The sequence below is a fragment of the Ruditapes philippinarum genome, unplaced genomic scaffold (genome assembly GCF_026571515.1).
Source record: "Ruditapes philippinarum isolate M1 unplaced genomic scaffold, ASM2657151v2 ctg5879_1_1_1_1, whole genome shotgun sequence".
Taxonomy (NCBI): Eukaryota; Metazoa; Mollusca; class Bivalvia; order Venerida; family Veneridae; genus Ruditapes; species Ruditapes philippinarum.
In genome coordinates this window covers 41,712-61,958 of record NW_026859515.1, presented here as the reverse complement: position 1 = coordinate 61,958, position 20,247 = coordinate 41,712, and the positions used below count along the sequence as shown (strand labels likewise).

At 31.3% G+C, this 20,247-nt stretch overlaps 1 protein-coding gene across 1 annotated transcript; it reads left to right on the top strand.

Annotated features, from left to right (window-relative positions):
* The first annotated feature begins 12,542 nt into the window (after positions 1-12,542).
* LOC132756779 (fucolectin-3-like) lies at positions 12,543-17,339 on the top strand. The gene is made up of 3 exons (XM_060747916.1): positions 12,543-12,579; positions 14,271-14,486; positions 15,255-17,339. The coding sequence occupies exons 1-3, from the start codon at positions 12,543-12,545 to the stop codon at positions 15,476-15,478; spliced, it is 477 nt and encodes a 158-aa protein (XP_060603899.1). The 3' UTR covers positions 15,479-17,339.
* The last annotated feature ends 2,908 nt before the right edge of the window (positions 17,340-20,247 follow it).

Here is a 20,247-nt window from a genome sequence, read left to right as displayed (position 1 = left end):
TTCTGGCTCTTTGTATATTACTGTAAAAAGATGATGAAGTACAAAATGCACTGACAACGGCCTGTGTGGTTAATTTCTACGCATATAATTTCACATGGGTGTTAAATACTCACCGCTAATATCAATGCTATCTTCATTCAACATCACGGACGTTTGAAATTAGTAATGCCACATATGCGTTTTCACGAAATCAACACTAAAAACATTGAAATTAAAATTCATCCATAATGATTATTTTAAATGTGTTCACAAGCTCGCATACAAGTTTGCTGATTTTCCGTAAAATGTTATACATAAATTAAAATTTTATTGTTCAATAAAGTGGGATTATCTCGACCTTCGTTTACAAGTTGACGAGGAAAATAAATGACATAAATCCCTAAATTAAGTTTTTCATTAAATGATAATGCATTTGACATGAGGTATGTACAGAGATGGTTTTGCATCGAAACGAAGTTAATTCTAAAGAAAAAACAAACTTTAATTACAGGGTTTTATCTATGCCTTTCAATGAAACATGTAATATAGTGTTCAAATATGAAAGCATCTAGAGTGTTATATTGTTACAGAATGAAAACTTGAGGAAATGAAGTTCGGGAAGATAAACAACATTAAATTCCGTTCACTTTAGCTGTGTTCATAACTCACTATACATTTTTTACTCGTATACTGTAATACACAAATTTTTGCTGGTAGAAAATCAGAGTAGGCCATGAAAATACGGCCGTTGTCTCCTGTAGATATTTTTGATAAAATCTGTTCTGTATATGGACAAATGAAATGTATTTTTATCAATTATTCGTTGGTTTAAAACATTCAAATGGTGGTTAATTTGACCAAAGATGCACACCATGCCGAACGGCCTAAAACTGCAACGTCTGAAGAGAAGGTCCCTAAAATGAAAGAAATTGTTTATATAGATGTCAGATACAGTATTAGGCAAATAGCTAATATCGTTGGCATCTCAAAAGGAGCAGCTCATACCATTTTCAAACATGATTTGAAAATGAATACGATCTGTGTTAGATAGATTCCCATTTGCCAAGATAAGCAGAAAAAAGGTCGCGTGATTCATGGTGCTGTGCGCTAATTTGTTGCTTAAACACTTTGCAAATTACAATGAATGGTCTTTTTTCCAAATGTCGTCACTGACATCGAAATATAGATTTATATTTATGGGCAAAGACGAAAATACTAAAACAAGATTTGAGCTACAAAGTCTGGCAAAAGACGATGCGTGGCAAAAAGGTTAATTAGTAAATAAGGAAATATATGCAATTAAGGTTGCTGCTCTTGAAGCCAAATATGTTAATTAAAAATTGTACAAACAAAAGTTCTTCGAAAAACGAAACAAATTTAAGGCTTGTGTGATAATTTCGTGGAAGTCAAGTCTTAATTTTACATTTCATTACAGAAAACCCAGAAATTATATATAGATACATGAATAAAACTTTTCTCACCTCCTCTTCACAATAAAAGTGAATATATCTATAACCGGTATCCAGTTTTCCGTCTCTACAGCAACTAATGTAAACAACATTGCCTAAGGTCGGTTTAAATGTAAAATTTTAGCAATAAAATATCGCGTCAAAATGGCAGGAATTTCTCTAATGTTTTTTGTGACGTCTTGACGACGACATTTCCTGAAAACTTGCCATCAAATCAGCCACCATACTCTTAGCCCCAATATGTTCCTAAATGACGAGACAGTTTAAATAAAATGAGTCAACGTCAAGTGAAATTCTAACAATTGTCCTGGTTACATTAAACGAAAACTATTGTGACTGATTTGTGCCATTCGAGTTTTCGCTCCGCGACCACACCTCGAAGAGTCGAAAATTAATAAGTTAAAATGGCGGGGTGCGGAGCGAAAACACGCTAATTAGCGGAACGCCGGGCGAAGTTAAATAAATCAAACTTAGCCCCGCGGGGGCACGGAGCGAGATTCAAGAAGAACCACAATGGAAACAAGGATTTATCTTAACTCTTTTTTTGTGTTTTCCTTCACATATAATGTTTATTGACATGGCTATATTTTTTACATACATGTCTTGTTATTTGTTTTAATGTATGTTTTATAATTTGTTTGCCATGTGAATTGTAGCATTTTATGTGAAATAAATTCTATCTATCTATCTATCTATCTATAAGAAATAAAACGGCGGGGTCGAGGGACGAAAACACACTAATTAGCGGGGGCACGGGGAGAAGTTTTCTGTTCCTTATATAAAATACTTAACTTGTTTAACAAATCACGGCTAAATATGATTTCACTTATACAAATAATATTCATTCATTTCAAATAAACTGCCGTTTAGTCGGGTCATTTTGACAAAAACCCAGCGGTCATGTCTCTGTCGAGTTACACTTGCGGTGACTTCGAGATTACATATCTTCTTATAACTTGAAATGATTGTAATGACAGCTTTATTTTCTTTAAGAGTAATAAATTCCCTACAATTTGGTACCAAGATATTGAAAATTGGTGAAAAATTGCGGAGTTATGGAGTTCAAATTAAGATGAGTGCTGAAAAATGAGCGGCGAGTTGCATACCTTTACTAAATATATATGTATCAATTTTTTATTTTTTGTAGGAAATGACGGTAATTGAATTAAAAGCATATACCAAATATTAAAACATGTTTCAAATGGACAATACTGCAGGTTACATAGTTTTGAGAGGTAGGAGGGTTGTAGAGTAGGTGAGGGGGCCCGGTGGTAGTGACCAATCAACGCGACGAACACCTATGATCACTAGATCCATTTTATGTGTTAAATTTGCCACATTTTCAGTCTATTTATTGCCATAGCACATAGGAAGAAAAGAAAGAAAAAGACGAGCATAATCTCAATACTGCCATTTTTCCATATATCAAGTTTCATAAAAATATTTTCAGTACTTCTTGCGTTATCGCGGGATCCAGTTTTGTGAACGAACGGACTGACAGACAGACAGACGGACGGAGGGTAAACCTAAAGTCCCCCTCCGGTTAAACCGGTATGGGACTAATAACTAGTCATATTGCTAATTCATAACACCTATTCCTTCAAGTAAATTTATCATGCAATGGAATCTGTTTAACGGATTGCTTACAAATGGCATACACTTTTTTTTTAAAAAAAGACTGACTGAATAATTTAATGTTATACTTTCAATAAGCCTTGGTCATTTATATGTACTTCTCTAAAACCATTAACATTCTTTTGTTTAATTATTTAAAGAGTATTACCGGACAATTTCTCCTTTTATTCTAAAGTTATAGTAACCAGACGATGAATATGTCTTTATAGTATTTATAGACCCGGGTGACGATTTGAAAACGAGAAAGCGTACCGATCGAGGTTTTTAAAAGACAACCCGGGTCTGTAAATACTATATTATGTACTTTTTCTTTTGTTTTTCTACCAAACATCAGTTTTTAACTTGGCATTAATGAATATTAATCACAAGTAACCTATATTTTATGAAGTTCATTATGTTTGACCAAGAGCAAAAAGAACGAAAGTCCTCAAAGATAAAAACGACTATGCTCTTTCAAGATGTTAGAGTATCCAATAAGGTGTTACATGTATCTGAAAATTCAAGAGTTTTTTTCGTAGGTACTTTTTGTGTAAATTTCAACTAATTATACAATAAGATATATTTTTATTTATATAAACGTTTATATGCAGGCCAAATTAGTAAAACTTCTTAAATTTTATGGCAAAACAAACCATTCTGTGTGGCGCAAAAGAACGGCTATAGCATGAAAGGGAAATGTGCCATAAACAAAGGTTACACAACACTTATTCCTAATGGTTCCGGGTCCTTAACAGCCGTTGAAATATGTTTTCCCATCGTAGACATGTGGGTTTACTTTCTTTGGAGAACACCATCATGTTTCCCGGTGTGTTTTGGCTTCAATGTTTTTATAATGATACATGCGATTGGCCATTTAGACAGTCGGAGGAGGATACATTTCTGTGAATTTTAGTAGGTAATGATGTACAAGTACTAGGAAAAATACTTTATCTGTAATCGCGTTGGCTGGAATTCACGCGACACCCTTATTGCGACTCATGGTGCGTGAAAGAATGACAAAAGTACACACAAAGCAGATCCAGTAGCTCTTTTCTTTTGAACAATAGAAAACCAACATCGAATATTTCTTTTAACTTCTGTAAACATTTTTGCATTAATCACATATAAATACTAATCCAATCCACGAAATATATCAATGTGTCTGTAAATGCTTACTGTATAAGTTTATTTTGTACAAATTGAAATAAATATTGTTTAAATTAATACTAGACAATGGAGAACAACGAGGAATTGTAATTATATAGTTTATATACTTATAGATAAACATAAGTTGTTAACACATAAAATCATTCAAGAAATCAACAAACTGTTTAGTTTATTCATATTTTATTGCTAATATTTACATGTAAATATACAGAGAAACAAATTGATTTTGAAATAACAAATAGCAAAAGGGTTGGGCCCAAGTTCTTACAACATTAGCGACCGCCCCTCCCCCTGAAAAAATATATTAATCAACATTGATGGCATAAATATGACAAAGTGTGACATGTTTACATATAAAGCGAACAAAGAAAAAAAATAAAGACAGATTAACATAAAAAAATAAAACAATGTAAGAAATAAGTAAGACAGAAAAATGTATATTTATGTATTTATATAATAACGACAGGGTAAAGGATCCAGCATTTAGCATTATTCGTCATTGGGAGTAAACGTCCATCATAAATGTGATTGTCAATTATTTGTGGTACCAGGTTATTAGGATTAATACAATTTACAAAAATATCATGTGTTTCAAAAACGGTCAGTAGTTTTTATAAATTTTTGGACAGCCGCAAATATTTGTTCATTATTGTTATCATCTAAAGAATTGCTACCCCACAGTAATAGCTCAACATTAAGAGGATGACAAATTCTGGTTTCTGCGAAGAGTATAAGTCTCTGAGGTTTAAATAATGGACAGCAAAATAGATAGTGTTCGGCATCCTCACAAAGGTTTCCACATATACAAGTCGGACTTTCTCTCAAGTGATTTTTGAAAAGGTCAGCATGTAAGTTGCTACAATTGTTCCTTAAACGAGCATGTAAAACTGACAAATATCTTACACCAAACAAAAAGTGTTTAGGTACTACGGGGGCATTAAACTTTTCTTTCATACTAGATTTAAAAATATTCAATTAATAAATTTCGCGAATTTCGGTGTCTAATGCATTCCATAATTCAGTAGCAGAAGGTATAAATGGTTTGTTGTACGTTTCGGTGCGCCTAGCTATGGTTATGTAATTGTTGTTGTTTCTTAACGAGTAATTTGTTGTTTCTGAAACTAGCGAAACAAACTAACTTTTATTAATTTCAAGTGATAAGTAAATATAATTCATTCAATAATAGTTTTAGTGTATATCTATTTTTATTTTATGCAGTCAGTGGATTACTGTTTATCCGTGAAAATTATATTTGATAATTTCACAGTGAAAATTATCAAAATATAATTTCACATTTTTAAATGACGAAACTACTTTCTTAAGATTTTCCCCATGTGGTACCTTAATTTTATTTTTGCTGACAATTCTGACAATGTCAGGCCGTTCAGAGAAAAGCAAAGCTGAAATTGATAAATTACTTAAAATGCCAAACGTAATAAAAGGAAGAAAACTTACGTCTATTCATTCAAATTATCAATCACCAAATATCGTCTCTTATTTTTTTGTTTCATTTTTACAGTCTGAAAAAAAAACATTCCTTCCACATGCAAAACTGCTCATGATGACATTTGGGCATATTTAAGTATCCTACGAGCAATAACTGCCGAATGCTTTATGAAAACTTGAAAAGCAATGACAGCCATCAGCCTGAAAAATAAGTTAACAACTCAGCGTTCTTTAAACATAATAATTTTCTGGTTAAGTTAAACCAACAGTTCAATTTTTCTGTCTTAGCCACCATAGGGTTTGAGTTTGAGTCTTACACAAGAAGTAAAATGTAATATTTATAAATATTCTTTCACGGAATAACTGAAAGTTATTTATGTTAAAGATGAAATTCAGCAAGACTTTTCAACTTTTGTTTGATATATTATACACAAATTTTAGCCATTTATATGTCGGGTTGCAGATTAGTGAAAATATACAAGACTGAGCAAAGGTCACTCCGAATTATGCAAAGTAATGGCAGAAACGAGAAGAAATTGAAAAAAAAAATGAATCAGCGCATACAGTTTTTAGCCTTACTTACAAAAAATAACTAGAAAGTGCGCTTCATGATTTCTTGAAAAAGACTACCTAACTTTAGGGTTGTCTGTATTAAACAGAACAAAACCGCATAATATTAATTCATTGTTTTTGTTGCTTTTTTGCTTTTGCTTTTTTTTTTTGTTTTTTTTTTTTCGGAATACCTGCTGAGACATTTGCCGAACAGATAATTATTGACCTATTAAGCGGTCGGTAAGTCATTTCATATAAAAGGTTTATAATAATCTGGAAACAACGTGATCCCTATAAACCTTACGCACGCACTTTTCACAAACAATACATAAAAAATAACAAAATATGCAGAACAAGTCATTTTTTTTATAAAACTAACGATGTAGAAATGATGCCATATTCGATATATATTATTCAAAGACAACTGCCAATAAGATGACAAGCTAAGAAATGACTACCTAAAATGTACGGCTTTGGCTATATTGCTTTATGTCCTTGATTAACATAAAATACATTTTTCTCTACTGAAGTTTAGCATAGTTAGTGTTTAAATTATCAAATTGATTAGCACTATCGCCTTGTTATGAAACTATCGAGGTATTTTTATTTGGGAGCTTTTAAAAGCTTTGCATTAGTCTCATATATAATTCTGAATGATTTGACTTATGACTAAAAAAATAAACCCGTAAACAAATTTCAAATGTTAGGTATACTGTGACAAAACATGAAAATAAAACATTAACAAATTGGCATTTTCGTCGACTGCAGTGAAAATAGAAAGCAATTTGCCTAATTGTTTTCAACAAGAAAGCATATCATTCGGGCAATCTGATTAAGATCAGCTACTAATTTACGCTACGCATTAGGATCTGAATAGGCACTAATAGGAGTTCATCTTTTCTTGGCATTTCAAACAGTTATTCATCGGCAAGCTTTATCAATTTTGAAAGCAAAACGAATCTAGAAAACCAGGACTGAATAGGTAAATTCCACGATTTCAAGACCAAACTATTTGTTTCACTTCCACGGACAGCGATATTTTGATACTTCGTCTAACGCCTGTTTGATTGGATGGCTAAAAATAGCTTTCTCAGAAAACCAAAATCACAATGAAGGCGGAAAAATATAGTGACTTAATTTATTCCCTGAATGTAAATCTGAACTATAGTTGGACTGATCTACCGGGGATACTTTATGCAAATTTTTATTATTTATTCCTTTGCACACGGGTACCGGCAGCATATTTGCTTCGGATTCACTTGAAAGAAGGTGTTTGTTAAAATATCAAACGTTAGCAATTAACATTTAAAAGGCTATAAATTTTATATTTAGTTTTGGAAATTTAGATTTGTATACTTCACAAAAATGAAGATACTTAAACATTTTTTTCTGTCTTTCAACTTCTTTCAAATTATTGCTGGATTAACAAAATCCTTTGTTTATGAAATGTACGCCAGCAATGAAAGTAATGGGAATCCCATATCTAGCTTTAATGATAGTTCCATCAACAAATGTGTTGCTCTTTGTGACAGTATGTTCGGATGTCTGTCTGTGAATTTCCATGAATTAAATAAACAATGCAAGCTAACAGATTATTATCCGTTAGATAATACAACGTCAGGAATACCAAACAACGGATGGAAAATTTATTTTCGGAGAAACTTTGGTAAGAAATTTATTTTCGCATTAGGTCAAAAAATTTGTTTGTGGTACAGAGGACATGATTGAAAAAAAGGTAGGTAGGTAAGGATTTTTTACATATCCGTGTGACTGTGAGCTACAGTAACTTTTTATGTCCCCTGAATCGTTTGATAATCCAATGTCATTAAATGCAACATATACACAAATTCAAAAGATACTGAAATTAATAATATTTAAAAATTACTTAATACTATTTGTGACGAAAGACAAGCAATTCGGACGGGATAGAATTAAACGTGCCTGCATACTTTATAAAAGTAAAATGAAATAGATTTACTTTTTTTCAATTTAATAGTTGAATGCGATATATATATTGCTGATGAAACATTCATTTTAAGAGAATGACCTACTATTTACGAACTGAAAGTAACTTTGGCGTTGTCGGTTTTAAAACAGTTCAAAACTGCATTAAATTACTTCTTTGTTGTTTTTTTTTTTTTGCATATCTAATACATTTGCCGAACAAATCATTATTTATCTGTTCGGCGGTCGGTAAGTGATTTTCCAGACCGCTTCTACAAAAGCGCCGGTTATTTAAAAGGTTTATAAACATAGTAACTTTTTACAAATAATACATAAAAAAGAACAAAATGTGCAGAACCAGACATTTTTTTTAATTACTAACGATGTAGATATGACTTGATAAAACTCAAACCAGAAATAATGCATTTGTAAGAATGTCTAAAAATGAACAATTAATATTTCTGTTCATTAAAATTGAAATGATACTTTAATGGGCCAAAATCTGTATTAATAATCTGCAACTTTGTCTTTTATTTCCTTTGTAAATAATTAATGTTTCGCTTTAAACATGATGATGTATTTTACCTATAGGTTTAGGTAATCACTGCTAATCAGTTCATGCAGGACCTAATCTCGGATGATAATTTTAAAAATGTTTTCTATACGCGCGTTTGGGCTCCGATTTACACTTCTCAGTATTTTACATTTTCCTTTTAGGGCAGTTTTTTTTATTTTTTGATGGTGACCTTACTTTTGATATTCTGTTTAAACAAGTTACCTAACTGTTTATATAAGTTAAAATTGTACTTTATGAATCATGTCTTAATGTACTAGTCTGGAATAAGTTTCTTATTGAAATAATGCCTCTTGAAATTCTAATAAAAAAGAATCGTCGTCTGTAAGTTTTATGTGAATATTTGTATATATGTATAAAATGTATGTGTAATAATGAGACAAAATACATTATGAATACACACTCATGAGCAAATTACAGTCTTCATTTGCATACAAACTTAAGTGTTACCGTGTTGATTTCTTTTTAAAATTATAATTTCTGGACAGTATTTGTTATGATTTACAACAATGCTTTTAAAAGGGTTAATAAAAGAGCTAACCGCTCTGTTTTTAGACCGACGGCAAAAATATTTCAACATATTTATGAAATGCAGTTTTAAATGAATATCAATGGAATACATTTATACAAAAAGTGAAAATACATAAATGATGAAAATCTTTGGGGGCAAAATTTCTATATATTTCAAATTTCGAAGATGGCTATCGGGGGAGGAAAGAGTTTACGGTGTATTGTAAGATAGAGAGAAAAAAGAATCCCTAAAGAAAGCCAAACACGGCAAAATTGAAAATGTTGCAGGCTCGGTTTGATTGAGTCTGTTCATGGACAGTACTGTCAAATGCAAACTACCATCCACGCCCCCCTAGCACCGGCTTAAGCAGAATTCAACATTTAACATGAACTGGTATAATTTTGAAACATCCGTAGATGTGTTCATATAGCGATTATCATGGAACCTTCAATGTGACACGTAAGTGCCGTTTCATGAAAAGCGGCATATGGTCCCCAAGTAACAAAATGCATGTGCCCGAAACGAGAAACCAATGGGCGGGAAAAAAAAGATGGAAATTTGAAAGGGGATCTGAGGTTATGAAGCCTGCATATCACAGATATGACGTCAAAAGACAAATTTAAAAAGCAGGCCACATATCCTAAGGGTGATTCAACAGTATTCAATTTAGGAATATTGGAACCACCCAACAAGAAAGATGCCGAATAGAAAGAACCAAAATACCACAAGCACAACAATAATGCCGTGCTGAACGATCAGCAGGTTGAGCAACTGGTTAGGGGGAAGAATACTCAGTTTTTCTCTTGGATTCACACAGGAAGTCAACGTCATTCTAGGCAGTTAACGGCCGATTGAAGGAAAAGAATTATTATGACACTCATGATTACTATTGGCAATAAGCTGTAAAACAAAACATGTGACATAAAAGTATTGGAGCCCCGCATGAAATACCGTATTTAAGTACATTTCGGACGAGGCGCTTCAATACGGAATCGCTAGTAATCAGTATCCCCTTTTTACCCGCCGAAATGTACTTTAAAACATCTTATTCATCTCTTCACACCGATTTATAAATGAACATAAATGAAAGATATAAAAATCAGCGAAAAAAATCATGAGATAGTGCTCCAACACAGTAGTGAGCAAAATCGAAAATAACATGTTGAACGGAAGTACTTTGATTAAGTATTTTTCTATTCTAAATATATGTGGTCGTAAACAGGTTTTAAAAAGCTTTGCATTAGTCTTATATATAATTCTGAATGATTTTACTAAATAATCTTTAAAAAAGATAATCGGAAGAGATAAAACTTCTTTTATTATCATAGGTTATTTTAAGCTGTTCTTTTTTCGTATTTTTAGGTTTAGGAAACACTGCAAAAATATTTCCAAATGGAACTGTAGTGTTTCCGTAACCGCTGTACCTTACACATACGTATTCATATACACTGTACGCACTATTTATGCTAAATCAATATGCAAACATTTATCGATTTCTTTTAATTAAAATCGATTGATTACATCAATCATCATTATTAATGATACCGGTATATCATGAACACTAAACATAATCTACTAAATGTACCAGACAATTGATGTATTTCGGTATGCATATGTTTTTCCTGGATCGCGGGCGTTATTGGCATCTCGTTAGTTTGGACAAAACTTATAAAATGTCATTTTCAACTTGGTATATTCTTATGTTTAATAAAAAATAATGTTTTCACCAGAGAAAAAAAAGAAAAAATTTTAAAGCCGTATAAATTGTTAAATTGTTTATTGGGAGAATGTTCACAGATTTCAAATATCCGAGAATTTTAACTAGAACATTTGTTTCTAATACTTCTTAAGATTATTTTACAAATCGGACGTGTATACGTTTCAGAAAGATCCTTTAGATTATTATAATTATTTTGGAATGACCGATAAGATTCCCTGATTTAATTTGTAATTTTAAAATGACCAATGAGAATCGTTTTAATATTCTGTTCTTTCCTGTTAATTTTACAATCATCAAACCGCTCTCAGGCAGAATTCGCCTGAAAAATATTCTTGTAAAAATCTCAAATTTTAGATTTACCGAGATAAAACATAACACATTAACAAAGTGACCTTTTATGGTCGACCGACATCAGATAACATAAAAAACAATTTGCCACCTTTTTTCAATATTTCTCTTGTTAAATGTATATCTGTCGGGAATACTTTATGCAAATTTTTTATTCATTATTCATTCGTATTCATTCGAGTACCGGCAGTATATTTGCTTCTCATTCTCTTGAAAGAAACGATTTGTTAAACAATTAAAAATCTTCAATGGTCATTTCCAAAACTAAATTTTTCATTTAGATTTGGAGATTTAGATTTGTGTCCTTCACAAAAATGAAGATTCTAGAGCATTTTACCTGTCTTTTAATTTCTTTCACATTTCTGCAGAATTAACAAAATCCATTGTTTATGAAATGTACGCCAGTTATGAAAGTAATGGGAATCCCATATCTAGCTTTAATGATAGTTTCATTAACAAATGTGTTGCTCTTTGTGACAGTATGTTCGGATGTCTGTCTGTGAATTTCCATGAAGTAAATAAACAGTGTGAGCTCACAGATTATTATCCGTTAGATAATACAATACCAGGAATACCTAACAACGGATGTAAAATCTATTTTCGGAGGAATTTTGGTGAGGGATTTATTTTTTCATTCCTATTTCTCTGCTGTCTACACCGTAATATAAAAATGTTAGTAAACTATGAAGATTCCGTTTCGTTATTTTCGTTATTATTATTATTATTATTATTATTTCAACTTGTTTGTATAACGTACATGTTATAAAGTATTCTTTTTCAATATTTCTTTGTTTTTTTTACAGCAACATTTTCTGATTTAAGGACATTAAAGTTATCAGCAAGAATAACAAAAATAGTAAAAATAGTTTAATACAATAGTAATTATGAAAGTAAGGATATTTTCTTAATGATTTTACATAAAATACAATATTTCCGGACTTGCAAAACTTCTTTGGGAGAAAGTGTGTTAACGAGACAAAAACATAGATCTATATTCATTTCGAAAAGTTTTAATAAATAAAAATATTATAATGATTAAAAATTATATTTTACTATTTGTTTTGAAAGCAAGCAGGTCAAATTTTATAATTAAACTTCACTGCATATTTCTTTAAAGTATAATAAAAGTATAACGTTTTCATTTTAAATGTTTTATGTGTGTATTGTTATTCTTATAAAGAAAGGAAATAAAAATACAAAATACCACTCAAACGTACAATGGAAGAATTCGAAAAATGTCCAGTCCTACGACATCGTATGTAAATAACAGTTGCTGGTATGTTCGTACCTTCGAACCTTTAACGAACAAACTCCTGTAAGGGTCAGCTATGATAAGTGACGTAATCATCTGTAATGTTATAACTCATTTCATATTGACCTTGGTGATTAATGATGATACGGCCCAGCAACCCTTATAGATAAAAGTGTGTTTCTATTAAAGAATTAAAAAGCTCTCCTCTTTCCCCTCGGTACATTCACGTCGTTGAGAAGGCACAGATTGAAGATCCACTGCAACGTTTAAGATGGAAAGTTCGCGTGAATTTTTTAAATCCGAGAATACGTTCAAGGCTTTGTTTAAAGTAAACTGCCGATTTCCTGACTGAAACAACAGTGAGTGGCCCTAAAATGTAACAGAGACGAAAAGAAACAGTTTTAGGGTGCTCGAGCCGCTAGTAAAGACGGTGACTTCAGCGGTGGCGCCCTCTGTTGGAACAAACAGTGCTTTGCAGTACTAATCGCCTGCAAAGTAGCCTAGTTTTATATGATTTTGGATAAGACATATGATTTACTGCGGAATGACCCGATTTATTTTGCGAGTCGTCAATAAAAATAGAAGTATATAAAACATTTAACAGCGCAATTTTGATAATTTATTATTTGATGCTAAACATTTTATGTACATTTCCATCAAATGGATAGACAATATTTTTTATTTCTCAGTAACAAATAAAAGACTGTGCAACTGTCTGATTTCATGTGTATCCATGCTAACATTAAAATTTAATAATGCGTCAATCTAAAGGGAGTCTGTTTTGCATTTGAGCCATACCCATCGTTGTAAGAGCTGTTGAATTGCATTTTCGTAAAGCATCTGTAATTATCAATCTATCCATTTGTTTACTTTTGGAAATTAAGAAATAAGGTCGTTTTGATAAAAAAATATATTGAGAGTTGGGAGTTGGCATTAAATTCTCCACATTTCGTATTATATGCATGTATAACTTTAATTGTAGTCGAACTCTTTTGATCGATTTTATTGAACTATTTATGCAAATTTTCAAATTTTCTGAAACAGGGAGTTTCATTAAGCTTTTCATAAATGTCTCAGTAATTTTTTAAATAAATTATTATAGGCACATTGTATTTTTTTTTTGTGAAAGTGCATTCGTGTGACAACATTTAAGAAGTTTCTAAAGAATTTTAAGTACATTTTAATAAGTGAACGCTTAAGCCAATGCAACGAGAAGTGACAGATGTGAAACTGTCAACTACGACCGACGAAGAGAATATTTGTTTAGTTTTTTTTTTCAGAAACTGTTAAACAGAAATTCTACTTGCAAATAAACTAAGGCAATCGGAATTTTTCAGAAAAAATTTAAATCAACTGGTTCATTTCTTAAAAAGTGGTTAAAGTATAACGTATAAAAGTTTACTACAAAGATCAATTGTGGCAATTGATTTACACAAGTATGTTTACTTCGTGCCAAGTAAAAAGCAAAGGGATTAAGTCCGACATTTGAAACACAATTTGTCGCAAATCGGACGTTAAAACCTTTAATCTTCATTCCACGAATTTGTCTAAACAAACATTCCTCTTCATTTTCTTCACTAAACTTTACAAAAAAATAATGGCATTCGTATAAGCATGAGGTATACTTTATAAATGATATTCCATAGAATCTATCTAAAAAAAATTAAATGTTCTTTTTGTTGTTATTTTTACAGGAATAAATCTTTTACAAGGAGCTGAAGCATGGCAGTCCACTACATATTTAGATGGAGGTGAAAAGCATATGATCGCAGACAAGGCTATAGACGGAAAGGTAGAAGGCATACACAACTGTGCCCACACTTATAATGGTTTCTCATACTGGGCTGTTGAGTTTGGAACTCCGGGTCCTGTAAAATCAGTACAAATAATGTTACGAAGAGACTGTTGTTGTAAGATATTAATATTCATTTTATCAGTAAACGAGTTTTAAAGATTAATTAATTTAATTCCATCCCTCTTTTTCACAATAGACGTCGGACCGCTAAGGTTATTTCAGAGAATTTTGTAACATAACATTATAACATCTCATTAAATTCATTTGAATTTATAAGTAGCTAGTCTTAAATGACGTCATTCGGACACGCCTATTATCAATAAAATGCGTTCTTGGATAACGTCATTTTTCCGCTACATGTTACAAATTTATACGCCACTATGAGAAATAAAATGCTAAACGAAAATATCAGTTTTCCTAATTTCTTTTCGAAACATAATTAATTTTTAAGATGCAAGAAAGAGAATCAAACACCGGCTGACGTTACACACAGGTAAATCTAACTCTCGGGTAGTTTAGGGCCGAACCTCATTACCGCCGCAAACAGTTACACTCGAGCTAGAAATTCTAGTCTGTATAGGCAGCTGGTGTCACATCCCTACAGTCTTTAACTGTTAAAAAGTTTCTACAATGATATTTTTTCAAAGTAACAGTTCCCTGTCTTTAAAAAACAAAGGAAAGTCAAAAGCAAGGATAAAAAATTGTAAGAATCTTTAGGATACGATCAAACCCGATGATTAATTCTATTCTTTCAAATAATATTACCTTTGAGTCACTAAAAAGTTAAAACAAAAAAGGTGATCTTGTATTTCTTTTAATTTATTTTAAAAAAGATTGATTTAAATCATACAAGCAATATATTACAAACATGAATATGTTTCAGATGAAAGACATACAAATTTCACAGTGACCGTTGCTTACAGTCGTGATGATGTCATAAATGATGCGGGAACAAAATGTGGATCATACTTTGGTCCTGCTATAGACAAGGAACCTTTTAGCATAACAATCAATTGTACAAATACAATCTTCGGAAAGTTTCTAAAAATCAAGCATGAATCTACAGAAATGATGGCGTTATGTGAGGTCTACGTTAATACACCTTAAATGTTTAAAACATACTGTGCACAACTTCACGAACTTCAAACAAATTTATACTTTGTTAGATAGGGAAAACGAAATTCTTTAAAATGCACAAAAACGAGACATTGAAAAGGTTTGATTGATCTTGTTCGCTAATGGCATTCTTCTCCACAATCAATCATTAATAATATGATAAACCTGACCCTAATAAACATCCTAGTACAGAAAACTTTGTGATTTAATTGAAGACTCATTAATACCGAATAAAGTTTTCTTTACTATTTGTATTATTTCCAACGTTGTTATGCCCAAAAAATCGCACCGTCTGTCTGTCCGTCTGTGCGTCCCCACTTTATTCGTGTCTGGACTGTAACTTTGTTATACATTGAGGGATTTTAAAATAACTTGGCACAAACCACATCAAGATGACGTGTTGTGTGTAAGACCCATGTCCCTACCACCAAGGTCAATGTTACTCTAATAGTTTGAAGGTACTTATGCTCAAAAGAAGAGTTTGAATGTACACATTAGTTTCTAAACTGTAACATTGTCATGTTTTGAAGGATTTTAAAATAAATGTGGCTAAATGTCTACCACATCAAGATGATATGTCGCATCCAAGACCCTTGTCCTAAGGTATAAAGTTTGCTATAAATAGCACTTCATTTCACAAGAACAATATTAAGCAAATAGTTATTTTCATTTTCATTTCTTTTAATAATACCTGCTTAAGAAACCTTTTTGGGGGTATTCGTCACATGCATGACAGCTCTTGATTATATCATTATTGTTATAATTATCATTTAATTTATTATTATTATTATTATTATTATTATTATTATTATTATTATTTATGTTATTTTACGGTTTCCGACTTTCTTTAGCTTTTTTGCTTAAATGTTTAATGTTTTGCTTCTTAATTGACAAAATTATTTCTTATTTAACACTTTTTTCTTCATCTGATTTAATCTGTTATTAATCCATAATCAAAATATTATAAAACACAAATTTGCCTTTTTATAGAGGAAAAATATTCTTATTTCAGAGTAAAAACAAGATGTTATATTTTGATGTTATTATACATTGTTGAGTTCAATACTGCTTTTTATTGCACGAGTATATAGATGTCAAACATATATTGGAGCAGGCTCTAGTCTCTGATATAGATTTTGCAGCTATGTACGAGTCTAATAAAATCTGTATTGTTGTCAGAAATATATAATAACCACTTTATTTGACATCATCATTTTTTTGACATTTTAATAGAACTTTACTTCATAAGTGTGACAAAGTGTCTACAGAATCAATGTGAACTTTGTTTTATCATGCCGCCAAACTTTATTCTATTTTGATTTTCAGCCCTTAATTTTTAAGACATTATTATATAACTCGTGCAGTGATAGATATCATTTCTTGATATCAACAAATTTCAGTTCCTCTTATGTAATGTGATGCAAATTAAGTTCATTCAATGAAGTCATGCAATACCAATATTATTCTATAATGATATTCAAACGTATGATATAAATTAGTGTGTTTTCTTACATATTTAATTGTATCTTTTTTGTTACTCTGATGCTTTAATGTTAATATATTGTAATGTCGTTTTTCTTTCATGGTCCTTGTAAAAATAAAAACAGAAACTGTCGCGATGTTTATTGATATTTTTTGGTAATGGCGAAGTATTCACATCTAGCTTCTTTCATATGACTTGATACTAAACGTTTGTGTCAGCAAAGCAATACATTCACATGATAATTAGTATTTTGATGAAATTGAAAGGTGCAAAAATATCATGTTCTATGTAAGATTTTGTACGACAAAGTGATTTGTGTCAGTTTTATATCATTGTTCGATAGCCTTAGTTTTTAAAAGTCAAAATTTATTTTGTTTGTTGCCCTTGTGTGTAAAATTATACATGTTAAGTATAACTTATTATAATATTTGTGTCGTTACTTATATTCCTCGCGTTGCATTTTTAGTGATTACGTCACATCTTTAATGGTAACGGCAGATGTCTAAATATATATAGAACGTTAACTTTTTATTTTATTGCATAATAAATATCTTGAAACAAAGAGATCCCTCGAAAACAGCAAAATTACATGCAAGTTGCAGACGCGGTTTTTTTTCAGTCTGAACATGAGGGATAATGAAAAAAGTGCAAAATCTTCAATGCCCCCCTAGCACATAAAATCGGTCCTATAGTGTTCAAAAGGGATAGAGGCAGTCGTGTTAGAATTGTAAATAGTTAGCGAGGTGGGTAAATTTGATTGCTGTGAATAGAACGTGCACCTGTTCAGACTTGTATATATGTTTTAACTATCTTTAGTTGGTTATCTTTGTTGATTGGTTTTCTTTCAAGAAAACATTTTCAGTTTATATGTTTCCACTGTTTTATTTTATCGGACAACGTAAGTTGCGCTCCCGTGATTGACCCAGATCGTGTAAGATTTTCTTTATTAACAAAATGTGAAAAGGAACCCCTCATTCTCTCTACAAGATTTTGGCTCAACTTTTCGTTAAATCTTGCATTACCTTGTTGGTTTATTACTTTTGACTTCGCGTTTGAATGCAGGATTTCCCGATATTTTGTTTGCCATAAGTCGAGAAAGTTTTATTCTTATGCGGCCTATGTCCGTGTCTTCAACATCCATGTCACTCACCTTGGCCATTAGAAATTTGCTCATTTTTCGCCCATGTTCTGCTTGTGCTGCCATTAATTCTCTATAAAATATAAAGAATCAATTTGGTATCCATACCATACACTGACAATAAGCAATAACAATTTATGAACGTTGCTTGCAATTTTCTTTTCCTTCACCTTCAAACTTACTAAACGGGTTTAGCGTTTGTAACTGGACTTATTGGACTTATTAGAAAAAAAGTTTCAAACACCCGCATTCTCTCCTTCAGAGTCGTGTAAATGACGTATATTTTTCCCTTAATGGCATATAATATTTAGATAATGTTCAAACTTGCGTTCATTGAAAACACCGTCTTTTCTTGTTGATCTTGTCTATCATATTTTACATGTAAATATTTCCTTTAACCTTTGCAAATAGTTCATCCTGCGCTCACCGTCCACACCAAGCTTTAGTATCCTTCACCACTTAAGGAAGGCATGCCAATTTATAATAAACTTCCAGGACCAAACACTATTCAAATAAATTAATCTCAACTGCATTTATTCATTTTCATTCAATAAATCTGTGAAAAAAATCAATAGAAATTATTTGTGAGAAAAAAATATAGTTTTTAAACAAAAGATGATACTTACAATGCTATGGAGTAGGTAAAATATATTAAGATAGTTTTCGATTTTCATCAAAACAATCTGTAAAAAAATCTATGACTTGCCAATACACAGTACCCAAAACCTATTGTCAGTTTCAAAAATGTTAGTATTCCGTAGTTTCGAAAAAGGTCTGCGTAATATAAATAGCAAGATGCTAGTTGAATAAATATTATTTTGATCAAAAACAATAATATAAATCTGTGTTATTTCGAACATTAAAGTAACTATTCTTTTGAATGTACTTGTATAATATTTGTGTCGGCACTCTCGAAAATCGTACATCACGCCATTTGAATGCACTACATATTTTTTGAAAGCTGATAAACTGATATCTTTAACTTGATATTTTTATGTAATTCATATTCTGTTTAAACTATTTAAAAGATTTCACTAAAAAAAACAAGTTGTGAAAACCATACACAAAATTCGTTATTAACTGAATTATAATTTTGCATATTTGACAACATGTACTTCACTGTCAGTTGGTAGTAAACCTGGAGTATCAAATCAGTCAATAAAATCCCTAGGATGATCGGATCATAAATATTTTGACAGCTAACAAAAGTGACGTTATCAGACTCTTTAATATGCACCCTGATGATTTATGATATAACAGTCAAGTGCCGCTTGTATATACAACATATGCACGCTGTTGATAATATGTTACGGCCCAGAGGTCCTTATATATACAAATCGATTTATTTATAAAATAAGCTACTAGAAAAAGTTTATTTTCATAATCATAAGAATCCAAATTATCTTATTATTGTCTGTTGCAAATATTATGTAATAAAAGTCATTGCAACATGGTCAGGAATGTTTATAATCTTATATCCTTCACTGGTTCTTTGGAAGTTTGTTTATGTTGCTTAATAAAAAAGAATCAATAAATCTGGATAGAATGCATTCGCTACTGTTCTAAAGCTTGAAAAGCAATCATTCAAAAAGAAAATCATTGACAATCTTATTCTTATGTTTGTCACAAAACGCCGGAATTTTCTAAATGACAAAACATCACACAGACAACTAGAAAATGACCAGTTAAATTTATATATTAAGTAATTTCAGTCAGTATGGTTGTTTATTAATTACTTAAATTTGATTTAGTTACTAGCTTTTAAGCCAGGCATTATGAGAGAAAATCTAATAGATATAGTCACCTTAAAAAGGGTCTTTCTATTTGAAAGAACCTGTTTGTAGCTAGAAGGGTTTTACATTGCACGTTTCGAGACCATTCTATTTTAACGACCCTGTTTTGAAAATTCCGGTGTTTTACCCTGTTGCAAGCATAAAACTCAATGTGTTACTATAGAATTATCTTGGTGCCACATGATGATGTTTGATCCTTTTTTGACAACATTTATGCAATTCCCTATTCATGTCTGTCGCATCCAGTGCTTTCAGTACTTTGATTTATATTGCAAACAATGTAAAAATTAGTTGATGAAATAGCAAATGGTGTCATATATGGCATACAGCATATAAAGACCACTGG